At 37.9% G+C, this 27,414-nt stretch overlaps 1 protein-coding gene across 3 annotated transcripts in view; it reads left to right on the top strand.

Annotated features, from left to right (window-relative positions):
• The window catches only part of CDON (cell adhesion associated, oncogene regulated), a 134,110-nt gene extending 107,500 nt beyond the window's left edge, over positions 1–26,610 (top strand). For all 3 annotated transcript variants that reach the window (XM_072978902.2, XM_078379804.1, XM_020811565.3), the window contains 10 exons: positions 747–878; positions 2,658–2,864; positions 4,313–4,494; positions 6,843–6,948; positions 11,276–11,398; positions 11,639–11,866; positions 13,013–13,299; positions 16,718–16,797; positions 20,712–20,965; positions 21,487–26,610. In XM_072978902.2, the coding sequence (XP_072835003.2) occupies positions 747–878; positions 2,658–2,864; positions 4,313–4,494; positions 6,843–6,948; positions 11,276–11,398; positions 11,639–11,866; positions 13,013–13,299; positions 16,718–16,797; positions 20,712–20,965; positions 21,487–21,650 (1,763 nt within the window). In that variant the 3' untranslated portion in view covers positions 21,651–26,610. The remainder of the gene's footprint in view (positions 1–746; positions 879–2,657; positions 2,865–4,312; positions 4,495–6,842; positions 6,949–11,275; positions 11,399–11,638; positions 11,867–13,012; positions 13,300–16,717; positions 16,798–20,711; positions 20,966–21,486) is intronic.
• Positions 26,611–27,414: the final 804 nt, after the last annotated feature.

The following is a 27,414-nucleotide window of genomic DNA, read 5'->3' as shown; positions in this document are numbered from 1 at the left end:
TAATAATAATACTAGAAGGGAGAGCTTTCTCCTCACTATAGAAGTCTACTCTGATGGATTGTGGAACTCTTTGGAACATCATGGGAAGTGGTACCAAAGGGTAGCGGGAGTAAGGAGGAATCAGCAGAAATTGTCCTTTGTTTTTTAGTAGGAAGCTCAGTGGGACTGAAGATCTTTCTGAACAGAAAAAGGTAGTTTGTAAAATGCTTCATGTTTCTTGAGGATTCTTCAAAGTGTATTCCAGAAATTAATTTCTGTGTATGGGCTATCCATTAATAGCAAAGGCTATACTGCTGAGACATCAGTAATAACATTTAGTTTTAGTTTAACGTCTGTACCCTGTTTCCATGAAAAGTAGACCTAACCTGAAAATAAGACCTAGTATGATTTTTCAGGATGATCGTAATATAAGTCCTAGTTAGGTGAAACCCCACCCTCCACCATTGTGCAGCAATCAGAAGATGATAACATGACTGTAAAATAAAACATCCCCTGAAAATAAGCCCTAATGCGTTTTTGAGCAAAAATTAATAAAAGACCCTGTCTTATTTTTGGGGAAACACGGTAGTTTAAATTTCAGTGCCAGTCTTATCTTCTTATACTGTTCTGAAAGGGAGTAAATTTTGTTTAGGATATTTGTGATTGTAGGGCTTACTAGAAAGGTTCAAAAATACTTCAGGAGAGACTGACATTATTTTTTCTAGTCATGTTTCATTTATTCATTGAGCATATACTCTGTTTGTTAGAAAGATCCTCAACTTCAAAGAACACACAGGGCCCCTCTCAACCAGTTGGCGTTCCTAAGCACTCTGTTATTCAGGAAGGTTCAACCAACAACTTTGGTGTCGTCCTTCCAGATTCTTCTCGGCATAGTGGAGGTATGTGCCATCATTCTTTTACCCCAGACCCATGTACTCAATGTTATATTGTACCAGGTGGGGGTGGGGAATGTCTTGACTCCCTTTTCTTGCTGCTCTTCTGTGCATTTAATTTACCTGTTTATTTTGTTTCTCCTCCAATTGAATTACTGGTATAGTAGTTTAAAAGCAAAACTGGCAAAGCCTCAAACTCTGAATTAAATTGGGAGAGCCAAAGTACATCAATAGCATATGTACCGTCTAAGTCCTGACATCACTAGTTGAAAACAGATGATGAAGTAACAAATATGAAAGACTTTTGCCTAGGATCCTGGAGAGCTGTCACCAGTCATTGCGTAGACAATTAAGATTGGGATAAATATCCAAGTAATCTAATCTGATGTAGGAGAGCTTGCCATTTTCTACCCCTAGGTACGCTTTTAGGTGGTAGTGATGGGTTTTGAAGAGCCACTTCCAGTCTCTGTATAACACTGATCTAGATAGCTCAGTGGTCTGGCTCTGTATGAAATAGCTTTGTATTTTTATTTGTAATAATTTTGCGAAAAAGATTCAGTTTCTCTTTTGAAGTAAAATATTCTTCTTCTGGATGTTCTTCTTCTGTATATTAATGGTAGAATAATGTTTGATGGATACCAAGGATTCACTATTCTCACATAACCACCCCAGTTTTTGTATTTGATTTAATGTATAATCAAGACGATGGATACAAATGTATTTTTTTTTCTTTGTGATCTTTGATTATATGTTAAGATGCTGAGATCAAGTGACTTTATGATTATCATAAAGTTTGGGTTAGGCAAGATTAACTGATACATGTATTTAAAATTTACCATATTTTAAGTAATACACTTCATATCCTTTTTTCCAAATTAAATCCCTTTCTCTCCGTGGGCAGGATTCAGTGACATACTTCTGTAGCCATCATCCCTTTTCTTTCCTGAAGCAGTCCTTTGTGGTTCTAAAAGTCTTCCAGACTTTCCCACCCTCTACCAAAGATTTTAAGGGTAGGAGGCAGGAAGGGGTGTGTTGCAGGTGGAAGTGAGGAATCACTAAGTGGTTAAAGCAGAGAGATATACCAGAGAAGGTATATTACCTGATCTTGGCCGATGTAATTAACTATATAGACCTGTACAGTAAAGACCAAAGAATGTGTCTGTTAGAATTACTATAATCAAATTCACTAACATCACCTCTCTCAATTCTTTCTGTTCCCCCTGCTGTCTAACTTCAAGTGAGTTCAGTAAGTATTAATATAATCTGCATGGTTTTGAATGCTAGCTAATTTGTTTTTAAGTGGCTTAAAACTGCTTAATACTTGGTAACTATAGAAATAAAGCTTTTGTGAGTCTAGGAATTTTAGGTCTTTTTAGGGCTTCTGTCTTGCACATGGTTTAGTGTCTGTAAGAAGCTGATTTCAGTTCTCAAGCAGAAGTGTCACTGCAGATTGCTTTGACTAATTCTGTGGTTGTGAATTAAGCTGTGCTGTCTTTGTTCTGATGATGTGCAAATACTTCAGAACTGCTATCATTCAGTGTTCCTGAATATCAGAGCAAAGATATCATTGCAGAGATATCAGGTTGTTGTTGTAGGAAGCTATAATATGCTCCATATTTGACAATTGAAATGATCTTCTGTGCATACATTTAAGGATTTCCTGGACTTAAGGCTACATAATGTTCTTCTGACTTGAGTAAAACACATGATTAAATAAAATGCAAGTGTAGAGAGTACCTGTAACTATTATCAATTCTATAAGGATCTTTTCTATTTTTGTTTTAGTACCTGAGGCACCAGATCGACCGACTATCTCCACTGCATCTGAGAATTCTGTCTATGTCACTTGGATCCCACGTGCAAATGGTGGCTCACCTATTACTGCCTTCAAAGTAGAATATAAACGCATGAATAGGAACAGTGAGTGGCTGGTTGCAGCTGATAACATCCCCCCTTCTAAACTTTCAGTGGAAGTCCGCAATTTGGATCCAGGTATTAATACATATCCATTGTGTTGATGAACAGGGAACATAATCAGCAGTAGTGCCAGATTTATAAACTTGTAGCCCAGTTGAAGGGACGTGGTGGCGCTGCGGGTTAAACTGCAGAAGCCTTTGTGCTGCAAGGTCAGAAGATCAGCAGTCGTAAGATCGAATCCACGCGGTGGAGTGAGCTCTCATTGCTTGCCCCAGCTCCCACCAACCTAGCAGTTCGAAAGCATGTAATTGAGAGTAGATAAATAGGTACCACCTCGGTGGGAAGGTAATGATGTTCTGTGTCTAGTCGCACTGGCCACGTGACCATGCAAACTGTCTATGGATAAATGCTAGCTCTATGGCTTGGAGACAGGGATGAGCACCACCCCCTAGAGTCAAACACAACTGGACTAAATGTCAAGGGGAACCTTTACCTTTGCTAGCCCCGTTGAGCAATGTGAAGTTGTTCTCAGCTATTGCAAAATCCCCCTTTAAAGCTGTTTTCTCTATGAGTGGCATTTTTCCATGAACATTAGGGTATATCCCTAGTCAGCTATTACCGGTCTAACTCAATATGTAGAGTGTGAATGTGTCTTCCTTCTCTACTCCATGCCTTTTTAAAATTTTCTTTCTTTTTACTGGTAGAAAAGAACATTTGATCTAACAGTTGGCTAGGAAAGATATTACTTCATTTGAGGGAGGAGACATTGTATATTCAAGTTTGGGGCTTGTTTCTTAAAATTTCTCATTTTCTACTCAGGGAGTTCTGGTTATTTTCAAATTTTTCCTTTTTAAAGTATCTCAGGATGGTGAGATAAGTACAGTGGTGCCCCGCTAGACGCTTACCCCACATGACATTGAAATCGCTTGATGATGACATTTCTGCAATTGCTATTGCAATCGCAAAACGATGGTTCCAATGGGGGAAATCCGCTTTACGTTTATTAGGAGCCTGTTTTTTTCTGGCTCTGCAAAATGGCTTCCCTCCCTTCTCAAAATGGCTGCTTTCCGGCTCCACAAAATGGCTTCCCTCCACAAAATGGCTTCACTCCCTTCTCAAAATGGCTGCTTTCTGGACAGAAGCTTCGCATTACAGCGATTTTTAACAGCTGATCGGTGGTTCTCTATGGGCAATCTTTGCTGGACGATGAGGTATTTCCCCCATTGGAACACATTGACTGGTTTTCAGTGCATTTCAATGGGTTTTTTACTTTCGCGTGACGATGATTTCACTCTACAGCAATTTTGCTGGAACGCATTATCGTCGTCAAGCAGAGCACCACTGTATGTTCTTTGGTACTCTGGAGAAGCATAAAATGGCCTCTGTTTAAAAAAGGGATTGGTTTAAACTTACATGAACACTTGTATTTCTGCTACACTGTGCTTCTCACATTTGCTTTTATTTTCTTACCTAATAATTTGATGTTCTCCCTTTTTTCCCCCTTCATTTTTGTCATATGGAAGGAGCCTTATACAAGTTTCGTGTGATTGCTGTTAACAATTATGGTGAAAGTCCACGAAGTTCTGCCTCTCGGCCTTATCTAGTAGCTGGCTTTACCAACCGATTTTCCAACCGTCCCATCACAGGACCTCATATTGCTTATACTGAGGCAGTCAGTGACACTCAGATCATGTTAAAATGGACTGTAGGTATCTATTTTTTTCATTCTCTGAAGGGAATGGGTCATGGCCTAGGAAAGATACATGTACTGTGTGAAACAAGTAGTGTTGCTCATGCATCATACTGGAGTTAATACTGTTTTCATTCCTGCTTGGAGGCAAGAAGGCGATCCAAGTATATGCTGCTGGCAACAAAAGCTGTATGAAAATCTTTGATCGTTTTAAATTGGGTGTATAAATGCTACAAATTATTGTAAACAGATTTTTCTTCATGCAATTGAAGGCTTTCACTTTCAGCTTCTATTTGTTTATAAATATAAACATTTTAATAGATGGAAACAAGTTTCCCCTTTTCCTTCTCACTGGTTTAGTTCTCTGCATATTAGTTACTGTTGCAGTGTGGAGCTAAAACTAGGGAGAGAAGCATGTTGGTTAGCCCATAATTAGAGGACACATCATATTAATTGTTGCAGAGAGATGACAGAGATAATCTTTGTAGGTTCGTGGAATTAAGTTCCAAATGAATCATGTGCTGAAGTTCAGAATGTCAGTCACCAAACAAGGCAAGCTAATTTGCATATTCCTAAAATTGGTAGAAACTCCTGCTATGATACTCAGATATTTGCATTAGCTCAGGACTTCCCTCTTCAAATCATGGACTGTCTCTGGTACAGTGGTGCCTCGCATAACGATTTTAATTGGTTCCCAAAAAAAAGTTATGTGAAACATCGTTATGCGAAACACCATTTTCCATAGGAATGCATTGGAAACCGGTTAATCCGTTCCAATACGCACGGATTGCCGTCCTTAAGCGAAAAAACCCATAGGAAACATCGTTAAACAATACAATGTTTCCTCCATTGGAATGTATTGTAGCTGACTCAATACATTTCAGTGGCTTTGCGAAGTCAATTTTTGCAAAATTAAGTGTGTCATAAAAGGGTCAAAAATGGTTTTAAATGCTTGGATTAGCTTCTGCACCCTCTAAAACGGATGCAAAAGTTAATTTGGCTTTGATCTGACTTTTCGTTAATTAATGGTGATTTTTTTCCCCCCAACTTTTGACACCTGTCAAAATCTGACAGCTCCATTATTTCCTATGGGGGAAGAAAAAAATTAACAAAAATTTAATGAAGACACAGCAACTGTTCTAAATGCTTGGATTCGTTAGAGGACCCCCTAAGTCGTGTGCAAACCTGATTTGGCTTTGATCTGAACTTTCGTTAATTTATGGCGAATTGTTTTCTCCCCCATAGGAAAGCATGGAGCTGTCAGATTTTGACAGGTCCATTGGTTCCTATGGGCCGGAAAAAAAAATTAACCATAAATTAACGAAAAGTCAGATCAAAGCCAAATCAGGTTTGCACATGACTTAGGAGGTCCTCTAACGAATCCAAGCATTTAGAACCGTTTTTGACCCTTCTAAGACACCTTTTTAATTGAAAAAAGAAACATCGTTAAGTGAAGCAGGGGACCTAAAATCGCATTCGTTATGCGAAGCATGGTCCCAAACTTCGCTAAGCGAAAATCGCCCATAGGAAACATTGTTATACGGTGCATATTATTTCCTAAAAAAACACATTGTTATGCAAATTAATCGCTAAACGAGGCAATCGTTAAGCGAGGCACCACTGTAATTATTTCTGGCCTGAGTGGTGAGAATATATATGAAAAAGGTACGCAACTTGGCCAGTTGACAGGTCTACTGTCCACTCGGTACCTACCATTGCCATGCTGCTGAAGTTCAGCATCAACTTTGGAAAAGGCATTAAAACAAAAAGGAAATGGGCTTTTTGTGTTAAATTTTGTCAGCAAACTGCAGATTCCTTTTAAAGCAAGTATACCAGTATATCAGATTTGCATGAAATGAGGAGCACAAAATACTAGTAACTGGTAACTTGAGCCCTGGTTAATTGCATAATGATAGTTTATGTGTGCATAAATGAGGTTGGATTTGTCAGGGTTGCAAATTGCTGCTAATTAACAGGATGCTGCCTGTATTCCTGATTGTACATCTGGTTGCCCTGTGAGCGTGCAACCAGAAAAGCAGGTAGCATCTTGTTAACTAGTGACAATTCCTCACTAAGGATTTATGTAATCTTATTTATACATGTATAAATTGTTAATAGAGTTCTGGACAATTTTTCAGTTCTTAATGACTAATGAATTTAAAACAATGTATATTTAGAGTAGATTTGTAAAATATATGTACTCCTAGGCATTTGACTTTCCATGTTTCAAAAATTGTTTCAAAACGCACTTTATATTTCAGTATCTCTTTTCCCATTACATCAAGGTTATCTATTAGACTTTCCCCTCCATCTAATTGTTAATTAGTTCTGAATCTAAAAATGTTTAAATGTTTCTGTTGTAGTATATTACTTCAAGTAATAACAACACACCCATCCAAGGATTTTATATCTATTATCGTCCAACAGATAGTGACAATGACAGTGATTACAAGAGGGACGTTGTGGAAGGTATGTTGAATTGATTATGTAAGCTACAGTTCCAGGTATGTTTCCTTTTTTCCAGGGCATGAATCCCAGATGCTGTCTGTATCTGAGGCCAAAATCAGGAGCTCAAAGCAAATTGATAATACTCTTCTGTGGACAAAGGGACTGTACTTTTTGTGGTATAAAAGAAAATTGAAGCAATTCATGCAAGGGATTGGAGTGAAATCTTTTCTTTCCTCTCTGACCCTAAGAAGGAACTATTAAGAACTATGTTACTTCATAAATCTAGCTGGTGCTGTTTCTTTCATCCCAGAACATATCGGGAAGATATGCTTTGGGAGTTTTATCCTTTTAAGGTTTTGATCAAGAATTCAGTTCTGAATGTATTAATAAGTTATTGCTTGTAATTAAAATCTACTACTGTACTTGTAGTTGCATTTGGCTGAATAAATTTTCCTTAATCTGTTTCCTCCAGTTAATTTATGAAGTATATTCTTCCCCTTTGCAAGTCTTTTCTGTTCAACTAAGATTTTGTATTTTGATTTAGTTCTTTTTTCAAGTGAAACATCAAAAAATTGTAAACTGTGTTGTCAACAGGAAAATGATCATCTTCTCGTTCTCTAACAATATTAGCATTTGCCAATGAAATTGGATGAATTTACAGTGTAATTTTTAGGTTTCTTTTTATGAATTGTACTGTGGAAAAATATACAGACCAAAGTGCATTGCTTAATCCACTATCAATTCATAATCTACATCAGTGGTTCTTAACATTTTTTACTCAGGTGTTTTTGAACTGCAACTCCCAGAAACCCCAGCCAGAAGAGCTGATGGTAAAGGCTTCTGGGAGTTGCAGTCCAAAAACATCTGAGTAACAAAGGTTAAGAACCAGTGATCTACATCATGGTGTACTGGTTAATCTGCAGCCAAATCTCTGCTTATGACCTAGAGTTCAAGGCACCTTAAAACATTAACAGGCAATATTAAGGCAAAGATCAATTTTAAAAAATGTTACTCTGAGAAATTTAAAACACAAGTAGTATTAAAGTCAAAGTAATAATCACAGTCCATCTAAAACTCACACACAGGTAGCTAGATTACTGAAGGAGGGCTTGTCTGAAGAGAAAGGTCTTTGCTTGCTTGCGGAAGGATAGCAGAGATGGGGCCAATCTCACCTCCTGTTGAAGGGAGTTCCATAGTCTTGGTGCAGCAACAGAGAAGGCCCTAGTCTGTGTCCCCATAATTGCAAATGCCTATTCAGCTTTGAGTGTTAATTAGTGTCACTCAAGCTGTGCTTTCTGAAGAATTAGCTGCTCCATTTGTAGCTTTTTTTAAAGATACACAGGTAATTTATTTATAAATGTTTTAGTGACTCCCATTGTTCTGTGACGTTTCTGCCATCTGCTTTTGAGATTTATGCATATTACCATTCAGTGGAAACCTAAAACTCTTAGGAGCTGATTTATTATGTCAAAACTTAAACACATACTTGTGAAGTGGTAGAAATGTTATACTCCCTAGTTTTATCAATCATGTTCTAAAATATCCTTTCCCTCTTTTATTGCATAGAGAAATCTTGGATCTTATTGGATGCCATGCCTTTTAGATCACTGTAATCAAACTTTAAATATTTTAAAAATAAGTTTTAATAAGTAATCAGTTTTTACCTTGGATTTCCACTTGCAAACATTCAGCTAGTAGAAAGCTTCTGTAATTCTTGTGGCTTAATCACTACTCTAAAATTTAGGTACATACTTGTCTTTTGAGTCTTTTTTTGTTGTGTAGGTTGTGACTTACTAATCTTGTTTTTAAATTATTTGACCAATACTAACTGGTTTTCTGCTTCTTCGGCAAAACTATCACTAAACCTGCTCTTACCAGTTATTGAACTTTCATATTCCTTGTTTGATTCTTAGAGATAGTGTCAAAACCCGCTGTGTGCATTCTGATGACAGATGGTTAAATTTTCTTTCCCATTATGCTCATGTTTGCTCTACATACAAGTGTGTGTAGGGGGGAAGGTAAGAATGGCTATACATGCACAAAGCAACAGTATTCTGAACCCTAGTCAACAAAGGATCATATGGAAAGCAGATTTAAAATGTTTAAACAATCCATCCGTAGAAATGATGGAAAGGGGAAACCTGAAACCTAGAGTTCCCTTACTGAAGGGAATGCTTAGAATGGAGATTTGAAAAATGAGTGCCTTGGGGAAAGTTAGGTTGCCATTTGAATCTGTTTTTTAAGTTTGCTTTTGAGGATGTAAGGAAAAAACATAAGTACAAAAACCTCTTTGAGCCACTTATCACCTTTGAGGCATTTTAGCAATTGAACACATGAACTTTCATTATTGGTATGCTTTTATGGTACCACAAGGTTAGTATCTATCTAATCACTCCACAGCCTTCAAAAACAACCAGTAGCCCTATACTCATGTTTGCTGCAGAAGTAGAATTTGGGTGGTGGTGGGGTGATACACAGCCAGGATGGCTGACTGTTTACTTTGAGTTCTCCCTGATTATAAGGGCAAGAATGGTGTATCACTGTATATTTAGTTGTATATATACAGAGTGTTCTGTACATATGATCCTGTGTTGACCAGGATTCAGAATACTGTTGCTTTGTGCACATATAGCCCATTCTTACCTTTTCCACGCTGTGGAGAGTGAGGGATACAGCTAAATGATAGAATCCAACACTACGCGTGCGCACACACACTTGTACGTAGAGCAAACATGAGTATAGAGCTGAAACGTAAATCATACCATAGCACTATTAGAACAGTTATGTCCTGATATTATTCTTCCCTATGAACCCTATATAGTTTATAGTTGTACATTTAATATAGTTGGCAGTAGATACAGCTGAGAGTTCTAAGATGGCAAACTTTTAAGAAGCACTGGAGGTATCTAAAACAACTTAATCTGAGACAGAGAGGATTCCTATTTATTAAAACTTGTCAGGAGAATTAATATACAAACTAGAACTTATTTATGAGAGTGCACAGATCTCCAGGTGGTGTCTAAATGAAAGATTGGAGTTGAGCCAGACATGATAAAATTGTTCTCTTAGATGAGCTTATTTGGGTTGGAATTCACAGAGCCAGAAAAAGAATACCTTGGAAACTGGATACCATAGTAATTTCCCCATACAGAAACATCCTCTGCTGCTTATCGTAGTTCAGATAGTAATGAAATGCATAAGCTTCCCCAGTCTTCCTTGAGGATATTTCCTTGTTCAGTCTAGAAATATATGATTTAAAGTAGTTTTTATGACATTTTCTGTCCCTTAAGCCTGTCAGGGAAACAAGAAACATCAGTAAAATATTGCTGGAAATCAAAATATAGTACAGAACATATCAGCAACGAAACAAAAGCTAAATAAACTCAGTCATGAGGCACCATTCTGCATTTCACCTTGCCCCTACCATATATCAAGCCATACTATGAAGTCAGTTCTTCATAGTATGGTGGATGATGGTCAACAAGAGGGCTAGGTGAGCCTCTTTTAGGCATACCACATGAGATGTTCCATTGCCATGACAGCTTATGGTGTCCTGACAGTATTATCATTGCTTTGTACTGATCAGATTCCACAGCTTTAGCAGCTGTATTCTGCTAGAAGGGCTGTCACCTGTATCCCTCTTTTGAATGCTCTATCTTAACGTGGACAAATGAGAGAGCACATTTTTGGCTATAGTGTCCCATTTAAAGAATGCCTTGACCCTGGAAAGCAGTCTGGTTCCAGTGCTAGTTTAATTTCAAGATTGATTTAGTTTACCATGAACCAATTTAGTTTGCTCATGTTTTTCATTCCTAATAAGTCTAGCTTGGTTCTAATTACATGTGGCTATTTCTGGTTTCATACTAGATTGTTGTGGTTTGGTATGTATGGCATGTCAAACTGTGTAAAGTGATTGTATCTGGTCCCAAGATCTACTAAGAGAATCTTATTGTGAAAATATGGGAAGTGACAAAAATGGATATTCTGTCCGATGGGCTGAAAGACTGTTCAATTCAAAAGGAAACTGAACGATGGGATGTATTGTATAAATGGCTGCAGTTACCAGATAGTGTTGGAGTAACATAGAATTAAACTAAAATTAAATGATAAGATGAAAGCAGGAGGGTAATCAAACTGTGAAAAAGCAAAAAGTTGATCTGTTATTGTAATATGAATTGATTGGATGATGGTATACTCTGTGTACTCCTATCCCCCTAACCCTTTTTTCCCTCTTCCCCCCTATTTTTTTTATTCCCTACCCTATCCTTAAATAAATACTTAAATAATAAAAAAATAATTGTTTTGTTTCACATTGTCTCACCAAGAAAACACCTGTACTTCTTTCTAGGCACAAAGCAGTGGCACTTGATAAGCCATCTCCAACCTGAAACATCATATGATATTAAAATGCAGTGCTATAATGAAGGAGGTGAAAGTGACTATAGCAATGTGATGATATGTGAGACTAAAGGTAAGAAGAGGATTGAAATGTTATTATATTACCGTATTTTTCGCACCATAAGACGCACTTTTTCCCACAAAACAGGGGGGTTACATTCTTCAATGGAAAGATCCTCTGTCCATCTTTTCCAGTATCACACAGTTTTCAATTTTGAAATGGCAACATTTACAGTGCTTGGTTGACTAATAAATATAGCAAAAATAAAAATTCTGTTAAATTGTCATATAAAACCTTTCTTTCTCCAAATAGTGAAGCGGACACCTGGAGCTTCAGAATACCCAATGAAGGACCTTAGTACACCACCTAATTCTCCTGATCGTGGAGCTGGGAGCAGTTCTGGTCAGCCGAATGGTCCTGTCCGGAGTAGCGACATGCTGTACCTGATTGTGGGCTGTGTCCTTGGAGTGATGGTTCTTATTCTGATAGTCTTCATAGCCATGTGCTTATGGAAGAACCGACAGCAAAATGTCATGCAGAGTAGGTTACTTCTAGTATTATTTTTGGTTTTATTCAAGCCCAGTAAAAGGACATTACCACCAAGTACCTTAAACAACAAGTTTAATGTTTATTTCAGTCACTGTTCTATTCACCACTGACTAAATGTAATACCATGCAGTGTAATGGAGAACAAAGTAGTAAAGACATTTCAGTCATCATATGAAATGTAGAGGTTAAAGCATTATTCTGTGCTTTTGCTTTCAGTGCTGCTTCTATAAACTCTTATAGAATTTCAAACTTTCCCTTTCAAGAACGTCGTGAGAGAGCAGGAGAGTTAAGAACTAATTATATAGCCTTCTACTTTCAAATGTAATGCTAAGAGGTGGAGATCATTCCTACATTTATATGTTCCTTCAATACACTAAATTTTCACAATGTTAGCAGTTCTGTTTGGTTCTTACAACATCTAGATCCCGTAGTTAGCATAACTTGTGTTTGGAGCAAGCTTTGTAGTAAAGAATAATTTTGTTCCTCTTACATGCTATCAAGTCACTTTTGACTCATGGCAACCCAATAGGATTTTAGAGGTATGTGAGAGATTCAAGGAATGGTTTCCCATTGCTGCCCCCCAGGGAGCTTCCACAGCCAAGTGGTCATTTAAATCTAGGTGCCCATTCTCTGCCTACTACATCACACTGGCCCTCATATGATTGATTATGTGCTGTCAAGTTGATTTTGACTAATAGCAACCCTTTCTCAGTTTTTCTAAGCATAATATACCAACAAGTATTTCACCAGTTCCTCTTTCAGGTGGCACTTTATACCATGCCACTTACAAGCTGGCTCTTCTCTGAGGGGGCCTAATGGGTAATCAAGCTTCCAATTTCTGGTTCTGCAGCCAGATGCTCCATCCCACTGAGTATTGCAGTTTTACAGAAGCTTTTGTGCCATATACCTTTTCATATTCCTCCAATGATAAAATAGGTGATTTTGGCCTGTTCATTTTTAGTGGTGGTTTCTGTTATCTAAACTGCTGGATTATTAACATGTTTTATAATATGCTTAACAGGCATTTGTGTGCTGAGCCAGGATTCTTCTCCCTGGTCATCTTCATAAGTTACCAATAGCTTATGTAATACTTGGTTTCAACCACTAAGGACATTCTCTTTATTCTTGCCTTTCCAGAATATGATCCTCCTGGTTACCTTTACCAAGGTGGTGATATCAGTGGACAAATGGTTGAATATACTACATTACCAGGCATGAGCCGTATCAATGGCAATGTACATGGGAATTTCATCAGCAATGGAAACCATAGCAATGGTTGCCTTCACCTCCATCACAAGGTTCCTAATGGAATTAACGGGATCATGAATGGTGTTGTGAATGGAGGAAATGGTGTTTATCCAGGGCACACTAATTCCTTGTCCAGAGCACACGTGGAGTATGAACACACCCACCACCTAGGAAATGTAAGTAAACTCTGTCTACACTTCTGTAGGCCTAACATTTGAATGTAAGAGTTTTTAGGAAATGAAGACTTATTAAATGCTGCATTTAACAAATATCACAGTTCTCATAGTACTAGGAGACCCCGCTGAAGCTAAACTTGCTGTAATCATCTCATTGGAATAATTGAAAACTGAATACATCAGGCCATTGTGAAAGAAATAGGCATGTAACTTAATAGATGTTTTTAAAGCATCTCACTGAAGACATGACACTAATATTGTAAATTTTGGTCATATGCATTCATTGATAAACCATGCCTCTTCCCTGCAGTCATAAAACTCAGGAGCTTTTGCAACTTACCGTATTTTTCGCTCCATAAGATGCACCTCATTTTTAGGGGAGGAAAACAGGAAAAAATATTCTGGCAATTTCGGCCCGCGGGGATGGCAGCGGGGGGAGCCTCCAAAGGGTCCTGGAAGGAACTCTCAGACCCTTTGGAGGCTTCCCCTGCCCCTCATGGGGTCAGTGGGGGTGAAATTACCAGCTTCCAGGACCCTTCTGAGGCTTTCTAAGCCTCAGAAGGTTCCTGGAAGGTAGAAATTTCGCCCCCACTGGCCCCACGGGGGGGGGAGGTGGAGCCTCCGAAGGGTCCTGTAAGGCACTCTCGGACCCTTCCAAGGTTCTCCTCACCATCCTCCCGCTGGGCCCTGGGAAGCACTGTTTTACAGTATTTGCTTCATAAGACGCAGACACTCCCCCCCCCACTTTTTTGGGGGGAAGTGCATCTTATAGAGCGAAAAAATGCGGTAGATATATAAACAATATTATTGAGTGTACACCACAAATATTATATAGATCTTGTGGCTATAGAGAGACCAGTGTAGGCTGACGGGAAATCGTAACACAGCAATATTTGTGTTTCAGCAATCGTAGGCTTTATGGACAAATTTTTCAAAAATGAAAAAAAAATGAAAAAGAAGTTGTTGTTTTGGGTTTTGTGAGCTTGTCTATTTCAAACCCAGTTATAACTTGGGAATGGAATACATAGATGTAGGAATGGACAGTTCACTTTTCCCTTTTGTTTTCGTGTAATTGAAGAGTGTCCACTTGGCAACTGTAGTGGACCAGAATTATTTCTCAGGCTTTTTCACTTTGCGTTATATAATCACGGCAATGGCACCTACCCTTTGGATACCCCCCCCCATTTGCAATTTTGATGATTTAGTAATGAGATATTGGGGGAATTCATGGTCTGTATGGACACATTCTTTTGGTTGCACAAATTTAACTATGCCAGAACCTGTATTTTTATTATTGGACAGTTTCTTCAAGTTTTAACTTTTAAGATGGATCTTAATCACTTTTCGGTATGGCAGAAGCTTTGGTCAATGCCCACCCCATCCAAATAACATACAAACACCAAAACACCTTCTCTGCCTTCTGCTCTCTGAATGTTTAAGACATGGTTAATATCTGCAGGAAAGAAAGAGTGTGGGCAGTGTTCTATATGTGTGGTGAAGAAGAATTCAGTTTCTTTCAATTAAATTTATTTGAAGAAGAGTTGTTTTATTTGCTTGTTGAAAATTTGTATCCCACATTGCCACAGAATACTCAATACAGCTGAAACTCAACAGAATTCACAGTTGAATTATATTAGGGCCTAGGGCATTATTCTAGTGGAGGAGAGTTAGCAATGTGCTGAGCTGAAAACTGAGCTGGGGATAAGAGGATGGGGTGAGGGGTGCTACTTTCACAAGCTGCTTTTTCTGCACCTGTAATCTGATGTCAAGGTAGTAGAGACTGCTGGGTCAGAGATCATTCAGAATTTTGTCAGTGTTTTTTGGACAAACAATGGAGACGTTCAGAAATTTGTCTAGCACCATCTGTGGAACAAAGGAGAGGAAAAACTGGTAGCACTGCATTTCATGGGGAAAACAGTTCCCACTTCTCAAAAGCTTTTACATCTTTTCCATTCATCTTGCTTCCTTGTTGCATCTCTCTTAAATCCTTAGGTATCAAAATACTGATTTTAGAACTATCAGGACATAAGCATATGTATGACTGAGGCATCTAAACCCTGTGAAAAATGAGATCAAGTGTGAAGCTACCTATTTAGTAGAGTATCCCAAGAAACATAAATACAAAGGGAAACCTAAAATGGGTGTTAAGACAGTTAACTGATGCTGATATGAAGCTTGATTCTTGCTTTTGTGTTAGGGGGCAAAATCTTAGAAAATCACTTGAACCTTTTCAATCAGGTCTTGAAGTGCATGCATAGGAATTTATCTTTGCAATATGTATGCTGAACTGTTGAGGGGCACATTCTTCAAAGTTAATGAGAGCCATGCATTATATTTAGCTGCCAGCAATATCAGAGAACAAAATAAAAAACAAATCAAGAATCTGTACTTAAGCTATTCATTTCTCATCATCATCTGAAGGCAACACATAAGAATTAAGTTCTGTACAGAGTAATGGAGAACTGGAGACTGGAGTATATACACTGTATTTAGTATTAATCTTCTGGTCCCTTCACAGAACTACAACGCCCAGAATTCTCTGGTCAAGAAAAACCAAAATTGTTACACTTAATAGAAGCAGCCTTACTTTGGACTTGATATTTAGCAGGTCTAAGCAATTAAAATGCAGAATTTTACTACCACTTGTACTGCCTCATTTTTGTATATTCTTCAAATCTGTATCTACCTAGTATTCAACAGTGAGGTATGTGTTAATGTGGGCAGTTTTATTTGCTAAGGATTCTGCAGCCAAAACCAACAGTTCAAAATCCCTCTCACCCCCAAATCACTTTTGGCTGATGGGCTATTCCATCTGTACAAATAGAGAACATTTTAAAGCTGAGTTTAGTGAAGCAAGCCAATCTAATCAGAATAATTGCAAGAAAATGAGACAGGTTTATTATATCACATGTTTATTCTATATAAGATCTTGTCTCAACAAAGAGACACAAATCTCCAATGTACAGGAATTTGTTTCCAAGTCAGTCATTTTCACTGAGCATTTGTAGTTTTGTGAAATCAGATCTGGGCATTTCAGGCTGAAAACAGGGCCAAGAAAATTGCTACCTACATGTCTAAGCAACAGCTGTTTGCTTTGCTGTAGCACTGACGTTTCTGGTTTGCAAAACAGAATTTCTGGCAATGATCTCTGCCCTGCCTTTTGAGATGAATGGCAGCCTTCATAACAGTCTGGAATGAAATCGACTGTACCTGTTCATCTAGTTGTCACAAATGGAATCCTTAATAACATGTATGTGTGTGTTTTATTGTGTGTGTGTGTGTGTGTGTGTGTGTGTGTGTGTGTGTGTGTGTGTGTGTGTGTGAATACACACATTTATTTATTTATTTATTTATTTATTTATTTATTTATTTATTTATTTATTTATTTATTTATTTATTGAAAATGTTCTCTATCCAGGGTGGTGAAGTATACACAGCGGTACCGCAGACAGACCCTTCAGAGTGTGCTAACTGCCGGAACTGTCGAAACAACAACAGGTAATGAACTGGAGGAGAGAGAATAGAATGAATACTGGGTTTTTGAGTTGTTTTTCTCCTTGGGTACTCACCACAACTGTACATTGTAGTGGCTTTTTGGTAAAGTTTTTATTTATCATGAACCCATAACATTGTAAATTTGTTCATGCTAGGGCTGCATGATTTCTAGAAAGTTGGAGCTTCATATTTTAAGGATATTAACAAGCTAGAGCAGTGGTTCTTAACCTTGGGTAACCCAAGTGTTCTTGGACTGCAGTTCCCAGAAGCCTTCACCACCAGCTATGCTGGTTGGACCTTCTGGGATTTGCAGTCCGCAAACACCTGGGTTACCCAAGGTTAAGAACCACTGAGCTAGAGTATGTCCAGAAAAAAAAAATGATAAATAGTCTAGAATCCAAGTCCTGTGAGGTACAGTTAAATTAGATGTGTATACTTACTGTAGAGATGTTTGATGTGGCATGATAGCCATCTTCAGATATTTGAAGAGCTGTCATATAAAAGATGGAGCAAGTTTGTTTTCTGCTGCTCTAGAAGTGGAGATATAAACCAATTACACAGAAGGAAGTTTCAGCTTCTTGATGGAAAGAGCTGTTCAGCAGTGGGAATGGATTACCTCAAAGGGTGAGGGACTCTCCTGGTTGATTGATTTTATTTTTTAGCAGAGGCTGCATGGGCATCTCTCAGGGATGCTCTAGCTGTGAATTTTTCCCAAAGGCAATTCAGCTAGATGACACTAGGGATGTTTTCCAGCTCTACAGGGTAGTCCTAGAGCCAGATATATTGACATTTATATCGCTCCTGACTAGGTATGAGAGAATCATTCTCCAGGGTTACCTTCATCCCAGATTTCTGGTAATCATTTTTGCACTGTGTTTCCAAAGTGTAAATCAAAGCATCCAAAAAATGGGTGAGGACTAGTTAGATAAGAGACACTGTCATGCTACAAATCTAGTTTAGTTTAGCATAAAGTGAAATGCTGTCATTATCATCCTTCTTCTTTAGTCTTCATCATCTTCTTTTGGCTATTCGTTCAGTCTTTGTCTCCTTGATGCAGCTATTTGAGCAACTTGACCCCTGCTTACAGTATTTATTTGCAGTATGATAGACTAATAGTTCAAATCTTTCATCTCATTTTCCTTGATTCCTGACTAATTAAGGTCCAGAATAGGGCAAAAAGCTTCCAGGTTTTATACAGCCAAAAGAGAACAAGTAAATGAAACATGGGCAGTTGTTTCTGTTTGTGTACTTAAAGTAGCAAAATTTAAATAGCTGATTAGGACCTGATGAAATTTGCATTGTTCATTCTATTGTGATAGGAAAGTTATTTTGCTCTTGTAAAATGTGAAGTATGTTGCTGGCTATATTTAAAATATTAAGCATTTTTAATTATGGTTCTCCATCTGTGGATATAGAAAATCTGAATAATCTTTCATTTACTTTGAAAGCAATTGACCATAAGTAATGTTGATACCAAAGGATAATTTAAGCAAGAATTGTATGTTAATTAGTTTACAACAAGCCGATGCTGTTAGAAGGATAAATGTGTACACTCCTGAGATACACTATAGGAAAAGAAGATGATTATGAAAAATTCCAGGGAGGCTGCTGTTAGCATTAAGGTACAAGTATTATCTGATCACTCATTGTCAAGTGTTTTACAATTTGAGTCCTCTCCTCCTATACCATCAATAAAACTCATCCCTCCTGATACCCAGTTAATGAAGATACAGGATTATGATACCCACTTGCCTGGCTTTGTATCAGAGGGTGAGATTTGTGAAGAGTCCTGGCAAGTTGCACAAGCTTTGTCATCTGTGACTATGCCTTCCATCAGGCACACCAGCTATGCAGCTTACTTCAATGAATAAACACCTTTGTTCTACCACTCATACAGAATATTTTAAGAGAGTCATTATTACATTAGCCTTCAGTAGTGTGATTATCAGTTCTGATCATGCTCCCCATATTGATACCATTGAAAAGGCTCACCATGCACTTGTGTGGTCTACTACCCATCTCTTTCCCATGGGCAGTCTTGTTGCCCTCTGCATTGGTTCCACACTGATATTTATCTATATGGCATTGATCTGCCATTTGCTGCTATTCTACCTACCGCATAGCCCTACCAGGCATTGCAGCTATTGTGTCTGCTTCACTTGTTGCATCTCTCCAAACCTCCTCAACCGATATTGCTGAATCAATATTTTCCACACAAGAACTTCCACTGCCAGCATGCTCTTCAACATTTTTAGTAATGATTTGGATGAGGAGATGTATAGAATGCTTATCAAATTAATTGATGTCACAAAACCGGGTGGACTACTCTGGAAGATAGAAAATTTCAAAAAGATCTTGATAGGCTTGATCAATGGGCCAAACACAAACCAAATAACATTTAACAGGAATTTTTACACCTAGGAGAAAAAAAGCTAAATGCTCAGTTACAAGATTGGGATGGTACTTGGCTCAGTAGATCATAAGCTGAATATGAGCCAACAATACAATGTGGCTGCAAAAAAGGCCAGTGCTATTTTAGGCAGCATTAACAGAAATCTAGTCTTGAAGTGTGAAATGCAACTAGACACGCCCCTCGTCCCCCAGTGAGGTGGATACTGAGTTTAACGACCTCAGAAGGATTGAAGGCTGAGTCAACCCTGAGGCAGCTACCTGAGCCCATCACAATTGAAACTCGGATCATGAGCAGCCTCTCGACTGCAGTACTGCAGCTTAACTACCACAAGGCTTCTAACAATTCCTCCACTTGGTGGGGAAATTTCTCCTATCCTTATTCCATACCCTTGTTGTAAGATGTACAATATGAATATCAGAACAATAAATATAGTAACAAGAATAAGCCTCATGTTGTATAGCTGTTTTTAAAATTTGAATGTTTTAAAAGTAGTGAATGGAATAAGGCATCAAAAGAACAATATTTCTCTTATGTCATTTTCTCCTACTTTATGGGAGAAAGTTCACACACCGTGTAATTTCCTTTGTCTGTCCTAAGTAAATGTGAGGTAATTTCATTTTTCACTAGATGTATGTAAGGGTGGTGTAGTGGACAGAGTATGTATTTATTTATTTATTTATTTATTTATTTATTTATTTATTTATTTATTTATTTATTTATTTATTTATTTATTTATTTATTTATTTATTTAATATCCCGCTTACCTGGTCAACTAAGAACCACTCTAGTAATGGACTAGGACTCAGGAAACCTGCATGTGGTTCCCTAGCTTTGCCATGGAAACTCACCTGGGGGTGGAAGCCATCCCTTAAATATCTCACTTACCTTGAAAGCCCCTTTAGGGTTGCTATAAGTTTGTGCTGACAGGCAGATGACGACAACAGCAATGTTTGACTATAAATAATGTAGTATGTGCTTCTCAACATTTATTATGAATGTTGAAAAAACAAGTTGCTAACTGCCTCATTGTCCTTGGAAGCTAATGCTCCAGCTGCAAACATTTATAGTGCTGGCAATTTCCCAACGCTTTGGATTAGTGCTGGGCATGTCTACAAAGGAGTTTAGCTGTAAGCTGCCTTTTTGTTGTTGAAAGGCTAAGTAAGCTTCAGCTATAAGGAATTGACTTCCTTCCGTGCTTGACTGGCCTTTCACAATCCAGAAGGAGAGTTGTTGAAGAGTCATTCTGGGAAGAGTCAGAATCCATGTTCTCACTTTCTAGGTTTACAATGACAAAGAATCCAGTATTGAGTGTAACTGCTTTATCAGCAGCCCTTTAATGGGCCTCTTTACCACTTCAAAGACCAAACTAACACTGAAGCTCATTGGTTGATTTTCCAGAATTCGCACAATAGAAAATGTAAAATATAGTGCTTAACAGGAGATGGCTAAGAAAACCTATACAATGCACCGCTTGTACATTATCTTTTTTCTTGTTTTTTTGTAGGTGTTTCACTAAGACCAGTGGCAGTTTTGGAAGCAACACTGTACCTGTGATGCCCATCTTAGCACCTTTTCAGCAAGATGGTTTAGAAATGAAACCATTGAATCATGTCATGGTCACCATGTGCTTGGCATCCACAGTCCCTGAATGCAGTGTTGAGACAGAAGAAGAATGCGAAGAGAAAGTGGACCCCCCATCCCCTGAGGACTCATGTTGCCAAGAAAATGTGAATCCACTCAGTAAAGACTGTATAGAAGGTATGTCAGTATTTGAGAAAGGTGAAAAAATATATGAAGCTGGCATCCGGGTGATCACTGTTTACTTACAACCAGAACATACTGACTTGACTGCACAGAAACCAACATTAATCTTAGGCATCTTGTGGTTCTGTGTGTATATTTTGGAAGTTGTGTTTTGGTGCCTTTAGGGTGCTTTGCTAAATTGAGAAGTTTAAAAAAATGGATTTCATCCAATTCTCTGTAGATTATGTTGTGATGACTGATTTATTCTATTCAGTGTGCTAATTTATTTAAATGTCTGCCAGGACCACCACTGGCTGTGATCTTATATTTCAACAGCTCAGATTGTTCAGGTTAGATACTTAGGCAGAAGAGCTGCAGGAACAGACTGGTGGAAGGGTGAGGAGGTTCAACAAATGTCACCCTTGCCTCTCAGCCAGTCAGGACTTGTATAAAGCTTTTTGGGATTTTGTTGGTTGTTTTGAATTGCGAAAGTAGTAGAAAACTGGATGGTGTAACAGTTGTGTTTTGATTTGCAGATAACAGCACGCAATTGGAAACATCCAATCATGTGTTGAGTTGGAGCCCCCTCATTCTTCAGCCTCTTTCAAAAGGCTGTGAAGAAAAGACAGAAGGACTTTCGAATGGAATTACATTGGACAGTTTGAGGGGCCTACAACAGCTCCAAATACAAGAGACTTAAGGAAGTGATCAGCCTCCCTCTTGATCCCACTTAAAGCCAGTAACTGCATAGCAGAGTTGCTGAAAGGGACTGACAACAGGATATTAATTATAAGAATTGCTATTTATTTTTTTGCCGTGGTGTCATATGAATGTATGTTTTCAAAATCCTTAGACTTTTTAAATATTATTTATGCCTTGAGAAATTCTTACCCATCCTTCCCAAGGTGAAATCATCCTGACTATCTAAAGGTGTGTAGGAAATATATAAGGAATGTATCAGAGTGTCTTTCATGGACACTTATTGGAAAAATACAGTTGCAGTGTAGTGCACGCGTTTGCCTGTGGCTTATAATTTTCAGTTCCGAGAATAAAGTGGGATGGTCCAGTGGAAGATGAACTAGAACAGTTCTATCATTTTAACTATCATATTACTGAATATTCCTGAAATAACTATATTCTAAATTCTCAGCCACCTAAAATGAAATAGATGAGTTTGCAGCGGCACTATTTCAATCTTCATTTATTCGGATACCCAGCAGTTCTCAGTCCTTGGGGAAAACTGAACATAGAAGCTCTGCAGTTTGGCTTTCTTGGGTGAAGGTAGAACTCAGGCTGAGAAGTGCATAACATGCTGTTTCCATGGTGATGACTTGCACAAAATAGGCAATATTGCTGAAGGCATCACTGAGATATATAAATAGCTCTTAGCTTGCTAGAGTTGACTGTGGGCATTCTGTCCCAGTTCCTGTTGTTGCCACTTGAGACATTTCAGTGTGTCTCCTATAGCTATGGTTGATTTATACTTTTCTAATAATATAATGTAGAATGCTTCATACACAAAAAAAAACACAGGAGAGTAATGGGAATTTTTTTTAAAAAAAATATGATTTTGGATATAGCTTCTTTTCCAAAGAAAGAAACAAGGTATCCATTGTTGGGAATTAATAAATAGATAAACAGGTTCACACAGGCAAGCAGTGCTTATAGAGAGGAGCAAGAGAGGAGGCAAAAGAAACAATCATAGAAGAACTGAGTTAGAAGGAGCCTGTGAGGCCATCAAGTCCAACCCCCTGCTCAGTGCAGGAATCCAAATTAAAGCAGATCTGACAGATGGTAGCCCAATTTTATCTTGAATGCCTCCAGCATTGGAGTGCTCCTAAAATAATCGGATCCATTGCCATACTACTATAGCAGATTTTTCCTAAATATGACTTCTGGTAACTTGAGCCTGTTATTAAATGTCCTGCACTTTGGGATGATCAAGAACAGATCCTGCCTCTCCTCTATATGCCTAACTTTAAAGTATTTGAAAAGTGCTATCATATCACTCTTCTGTCTTCTTTTCTCAAGGCTAAACATGCCCAGTTCTTTCAGTTTTTCCTCATAGGGCTTTGGTTTCCAGTCCCCTGATCATCCTTGTTGCCCTCCTCTAAAGTGGTTCCAGTTTGTTGGCATCCTTCTTAAAGTGTGGAGTCCAGAACTGGGCACAGTACTCTAGATGAGGCCTAGAGTGCTGAATCGAAGAGGACTAGTACCTTACAGGGTTTGGAGACTATACTTCTGTTAATGCATCCTAAAATTGCATTTCCTCTTTTATTTTCCTTTGTTCTTTTTGTTTTGTTTAGGGTTGGGTTTTTTTGTTTGTTTGTTTTTTTCAGTCATGTCACACTATTGACTCATATTCAGCTTGTGATCTGCAACAATTCCAAGATCCTTCCCGCTCATAATATTACTTAGCAAAGTATCTGTGCATTTGTGCTTTATTCCCTAGGTGTGTAACTTTGCACTTACCCTTGTTAAATTTCATTCTGCTTTTTTTTAGCCCAGTGCTCAAGCCTATCAAGATCTTTTTAAATTTTATTCCTGTCTTCCAAGGTATTAGTTATTCCACCCAGTTTTATCTGATATCTGCAAATTTGCTAAGTATTCCCTGCACTACTTCTTCCAAGTCATTAATAAAAATGTTGAAAAGGACCAGGACTGAGCCATGTGGTACCACACTTGTTAACTCCTCCCAGTTTGAGAAGGAACCAGCCCTCTTGATGATTCTGTAACCTGACAGTTGTTCTATTTAGCCCACCCTTAGTTAGCTTGATAATCAGATAATTTCATAGGGCACTGATGTTCAGAGTAACAAACTTTTGTATCTGCACTATCACACAAAATGTGAGGCAGTCATCAGAAATAATTTTGGGAATGAGGTACACATATCAGCAGCAGGGATGTAATCTGTGGAAGAGATGATGTGAAAAGATCCTACGTACAAGTCAGACAGGCCGCAAAATCTCAGTTAAGGACAGAATTCTTATCTGCCCCCTTTTCAAATATACTGGAACATTACACAGTATATTTTGAGGCCTCTGATAAAATATGTTTTTTATTATTATGTTGTTGTTGTTCATTGATTCGATATGTTACCTTCAAAATTGGGTCCTTTGCCTTGAACCTTAGAGATTTTACTGTTATATTTTAATACCTTTATGAAACTTGTAAGACAGAGATAAAAGCAAGGCTGTCAAGGTAGTACTGTTGCAGAAGCGTTGACGCCGTTGCTGCGTTGCCTTTCCTTCAGAGATCTGTACCCAGTGCTCTTAATGTCTGGTGTCAGACGTACCACTGTGCTGTACAGTAGGTGTATTTCTAGATTTTAAGAAGTCTGCCTGTAGTCCGAAATAGCTGTGAGCACGATATTGGTGTCACTGAGGTAGCTGCATATTTCCTCTTTTCTCCCAGGTCTAAATAAAATGGTACTTGTTGTGAAAAACTTTTCCAAGGAAGCAAAGGCACACAACTTTCAAATTTACAATTGCCACACACCAATGTGAATTCATTTTGCTAACTAGCTTGAGCCACAAATCACACAAACACTGTTTGGAAGGAAGGTGGTGGAGATGGAAGAAAGGTCAAAGAAACCTTAATTGAAACTGAAGGCTTCGTACAAAAGAGAAGAGGCAAAGCCCCCATGTGTAGTGTGCCACACCGAGTAACTAACATACATGTGTATTTGTGTGTATGTCTGTGTGAGAGAGAAATAAAAACAGTTTTTGTATTTTTATACCTGTTGCAGCAGATGTCAAATGCTGTGTATGTATATAGTGTGTGATTATTTTATATAATATATGATACAATGTATATTATATAATTTTATAAATAAGGCTCCCTAATGAGAATTTACAGTGTTAATCTGGGTTGCTATGCAAGGACACCTTTTTCTACCACACAGTGTCAACAAAATTTGAGTCAGGACCTGAAATCCAGTAGTAAGTTGCAACTAGAGTAAGCCCATTGAATCAGTGAAATTTATGGAGGTGACTCACCAAATCTCCACTATTCTAGTTGTAACTTACTGCTGGATTTCACCACTGTATGCTTAGACCTACAGAAGGTCTCTTTTGTTTTCTCCTACATGTAACATTATTATGGCTTTACACTTCAAAGAAGTTAATTTTCATTAGCCCTAGAAAGGGAATCACGTTCCTGTCAACTAGTTTAATCAGCTGGTTGGGACATAAATAGATGCTTTTTCAGAAAGCAAGAATGTCAAAATACCCTTGATATAGGAGTTCAAGGGATTTGGCTTTATGGCAACTTCAGTTCAGGAGATCACAGCCTGGCAACTGGAGTTTTTAGATTTTCAACAGATAATTGCCTCTGTGGTGGTGGGAGAAGAGTCTAATCTGTCATTAGCAAGATCTCATCAAGGATTGCTTTATTTGTGTTGTCTGGCACTGTTATAAGTGTTTTCCCCTTTTAATGTATTTTATTTATAAAAGTTATATATTGTCTTCATATTTTATCTCCCCACCCTCACCCCACAACCAATCAGATATGTTAGAATCTTAGATGACATACACAGATGATCTGGCTTGTCAAGTTCAAGTGCTTATTGTGACTTAATCCAAGAAACTGTAGGAAAAATCTTGTTTTTGTTCATCCTGTTGGGACAATATTGTACCATTTCATATTCATTTGCCTTTTGTTGTTAAGATTCATTTAGCATAATAACTTTCTGGGTCTTTTTAAAGTATCTACAGCACTTTCATGAGACTTACGGCACATTGTCAAAAATCTGTAAAATACCAACCTATTAATGTTTATAGACAATTTTGGAAATGTAAAGGAAGAAGTCTTAATTCACTATTTCATTCTCATAGCAACCAAATGTTACTAAATTTCTCTTAAAAGAATGTATTACATTTTTCTCAAGTTTAATATTCACTCAGAATATATTTGTGCAGCAGGTATTCTGTATCCTTCCCTAGTTATTTGGCATTTCATATGTGTTATGAAACAGAGATAAATGTGACATTCATAGCACATTGTTAAAACAGGAAAAGTATTGACCTGACATTTATCCAAAATAGTTTCAATGCTTTTTTGTTTACATTTGGATGTTTGACACATCAGAAGTGCTTTTGACAATTTAAGATGAGATGAACTGACGCAGCTATTCAATGGATACATAAGCTATTAATTTATGCTAGCATGTATGGTCTCACAGTTCTAAGTCACACATCTTTGCCTTAGACAGTTGCCTTATTGTTTTTAATCATGCTAAACAATTTGTAAATGTGTCTCATTGAAATCTCTGTGATGCGCAAAAGTGTGGTGTCAATACTAGTAGTCACTTGAACTTGAGCAAGTTTTTTTCTTGAACAGCTTTTTTGATTATACATGCCCTAGCTGTGTAACCATATAAAGTCTTATCTACTGAAGTCTCCTTCTTCAGTATTTGAAAAGTCACATGGCTAGATAAAGTATTGCTGTCTGAGCAATAAATGGTCATATTTTGTACTTTGTTGTTTTACAGATAAATGTTTTAAAGATGCATGTCTTTATATCATATAGAAAAATTACACTGTTTTCTTTAAAAGTTGTAATATTCTTTTTTAACTGTACATAGCTTTAAATGATGTAGTTTTTGGCAGGATTTCCTTATGTTTTTAATATTAAAGAGAATGCTGCTGCTTTTGTCTAAAGTGTGGTATAATGATTTCTGCTGCAGCCTCGTATTGTATTGTGTTGTAGTCTCCGGCGACTGACACCTGAGGTTTCCATAATTAATAACCCATGATCCAGTATGTAGCATTTTATGACTTCATTCTGCTTTGAGAGAGGAAGAAGGATAAACACATATCAACCAGTTCACTACACATATGTATCTCCATGTAATAAAATGGAATGAATAGTAGATACAGCCATTTTTAGGATATGTTCAGTACTGTTCTGGACTCACCTTCTATTACCATCTCTACACAAGAATTGGAGGTTCATGATTTTGTGTACCTTGGCTCAACAATCTGATACTCTCTAGAGTGTTGATCTGGATAAATGCTTTGGCAAAGCGGCTACTATGTTCTCTAGACTAACAAAGTATGGATAAACAAAAAGCTGATGACCTATACTAAGATCCAGGTCTATAGAGCCTGTGTACTGAGTACTCTCCTGTACTGCAGTGAGTCCTGGACCCTTTATGCACAGCTGGAGAGGAAGCTGAACACGTTCCATATGTGTTGTGTCTGACGCATTTTTGGCATCACCTGACAGGACAAAGTTCCAAATAGTGTCGTGGAACAAGCTGGAATTGTTAGCATGTATACATTACTGAAACAGTGACATCTATGTTGGCTTGGGCATGTCATGAGAATGGTTGACAATTGGATTCCAAAAGATCTCCTGTATGGAGAATTAGTGCAGGGAAATCACCCCAGAGGGAGACCACAGCTGCAATACAAGGATATCTGCAAGTGGGATCTGAAGGCCTTAGGAATGGACCTCAACAG

The sequence above is a fragment of the Pogona vitticeps genome, chromosome 8 (genome assembly GCF_051106095.1).
Source record: "Pogona vitticeps strain Pit_001003342236 chromosome 8, PviZW2.1, whole genome shotgun sequence".
In the NCBI taxonomy this organism is placed as follows: Eukaryota; Metazoa; Chordata; class Lepidosauria; order Squamata; family Agamidae; genus Pogona; species Pogona vitticeps.
This window is presented reverse-complemented; position numbering and strand designations above follow the sequence as displayed.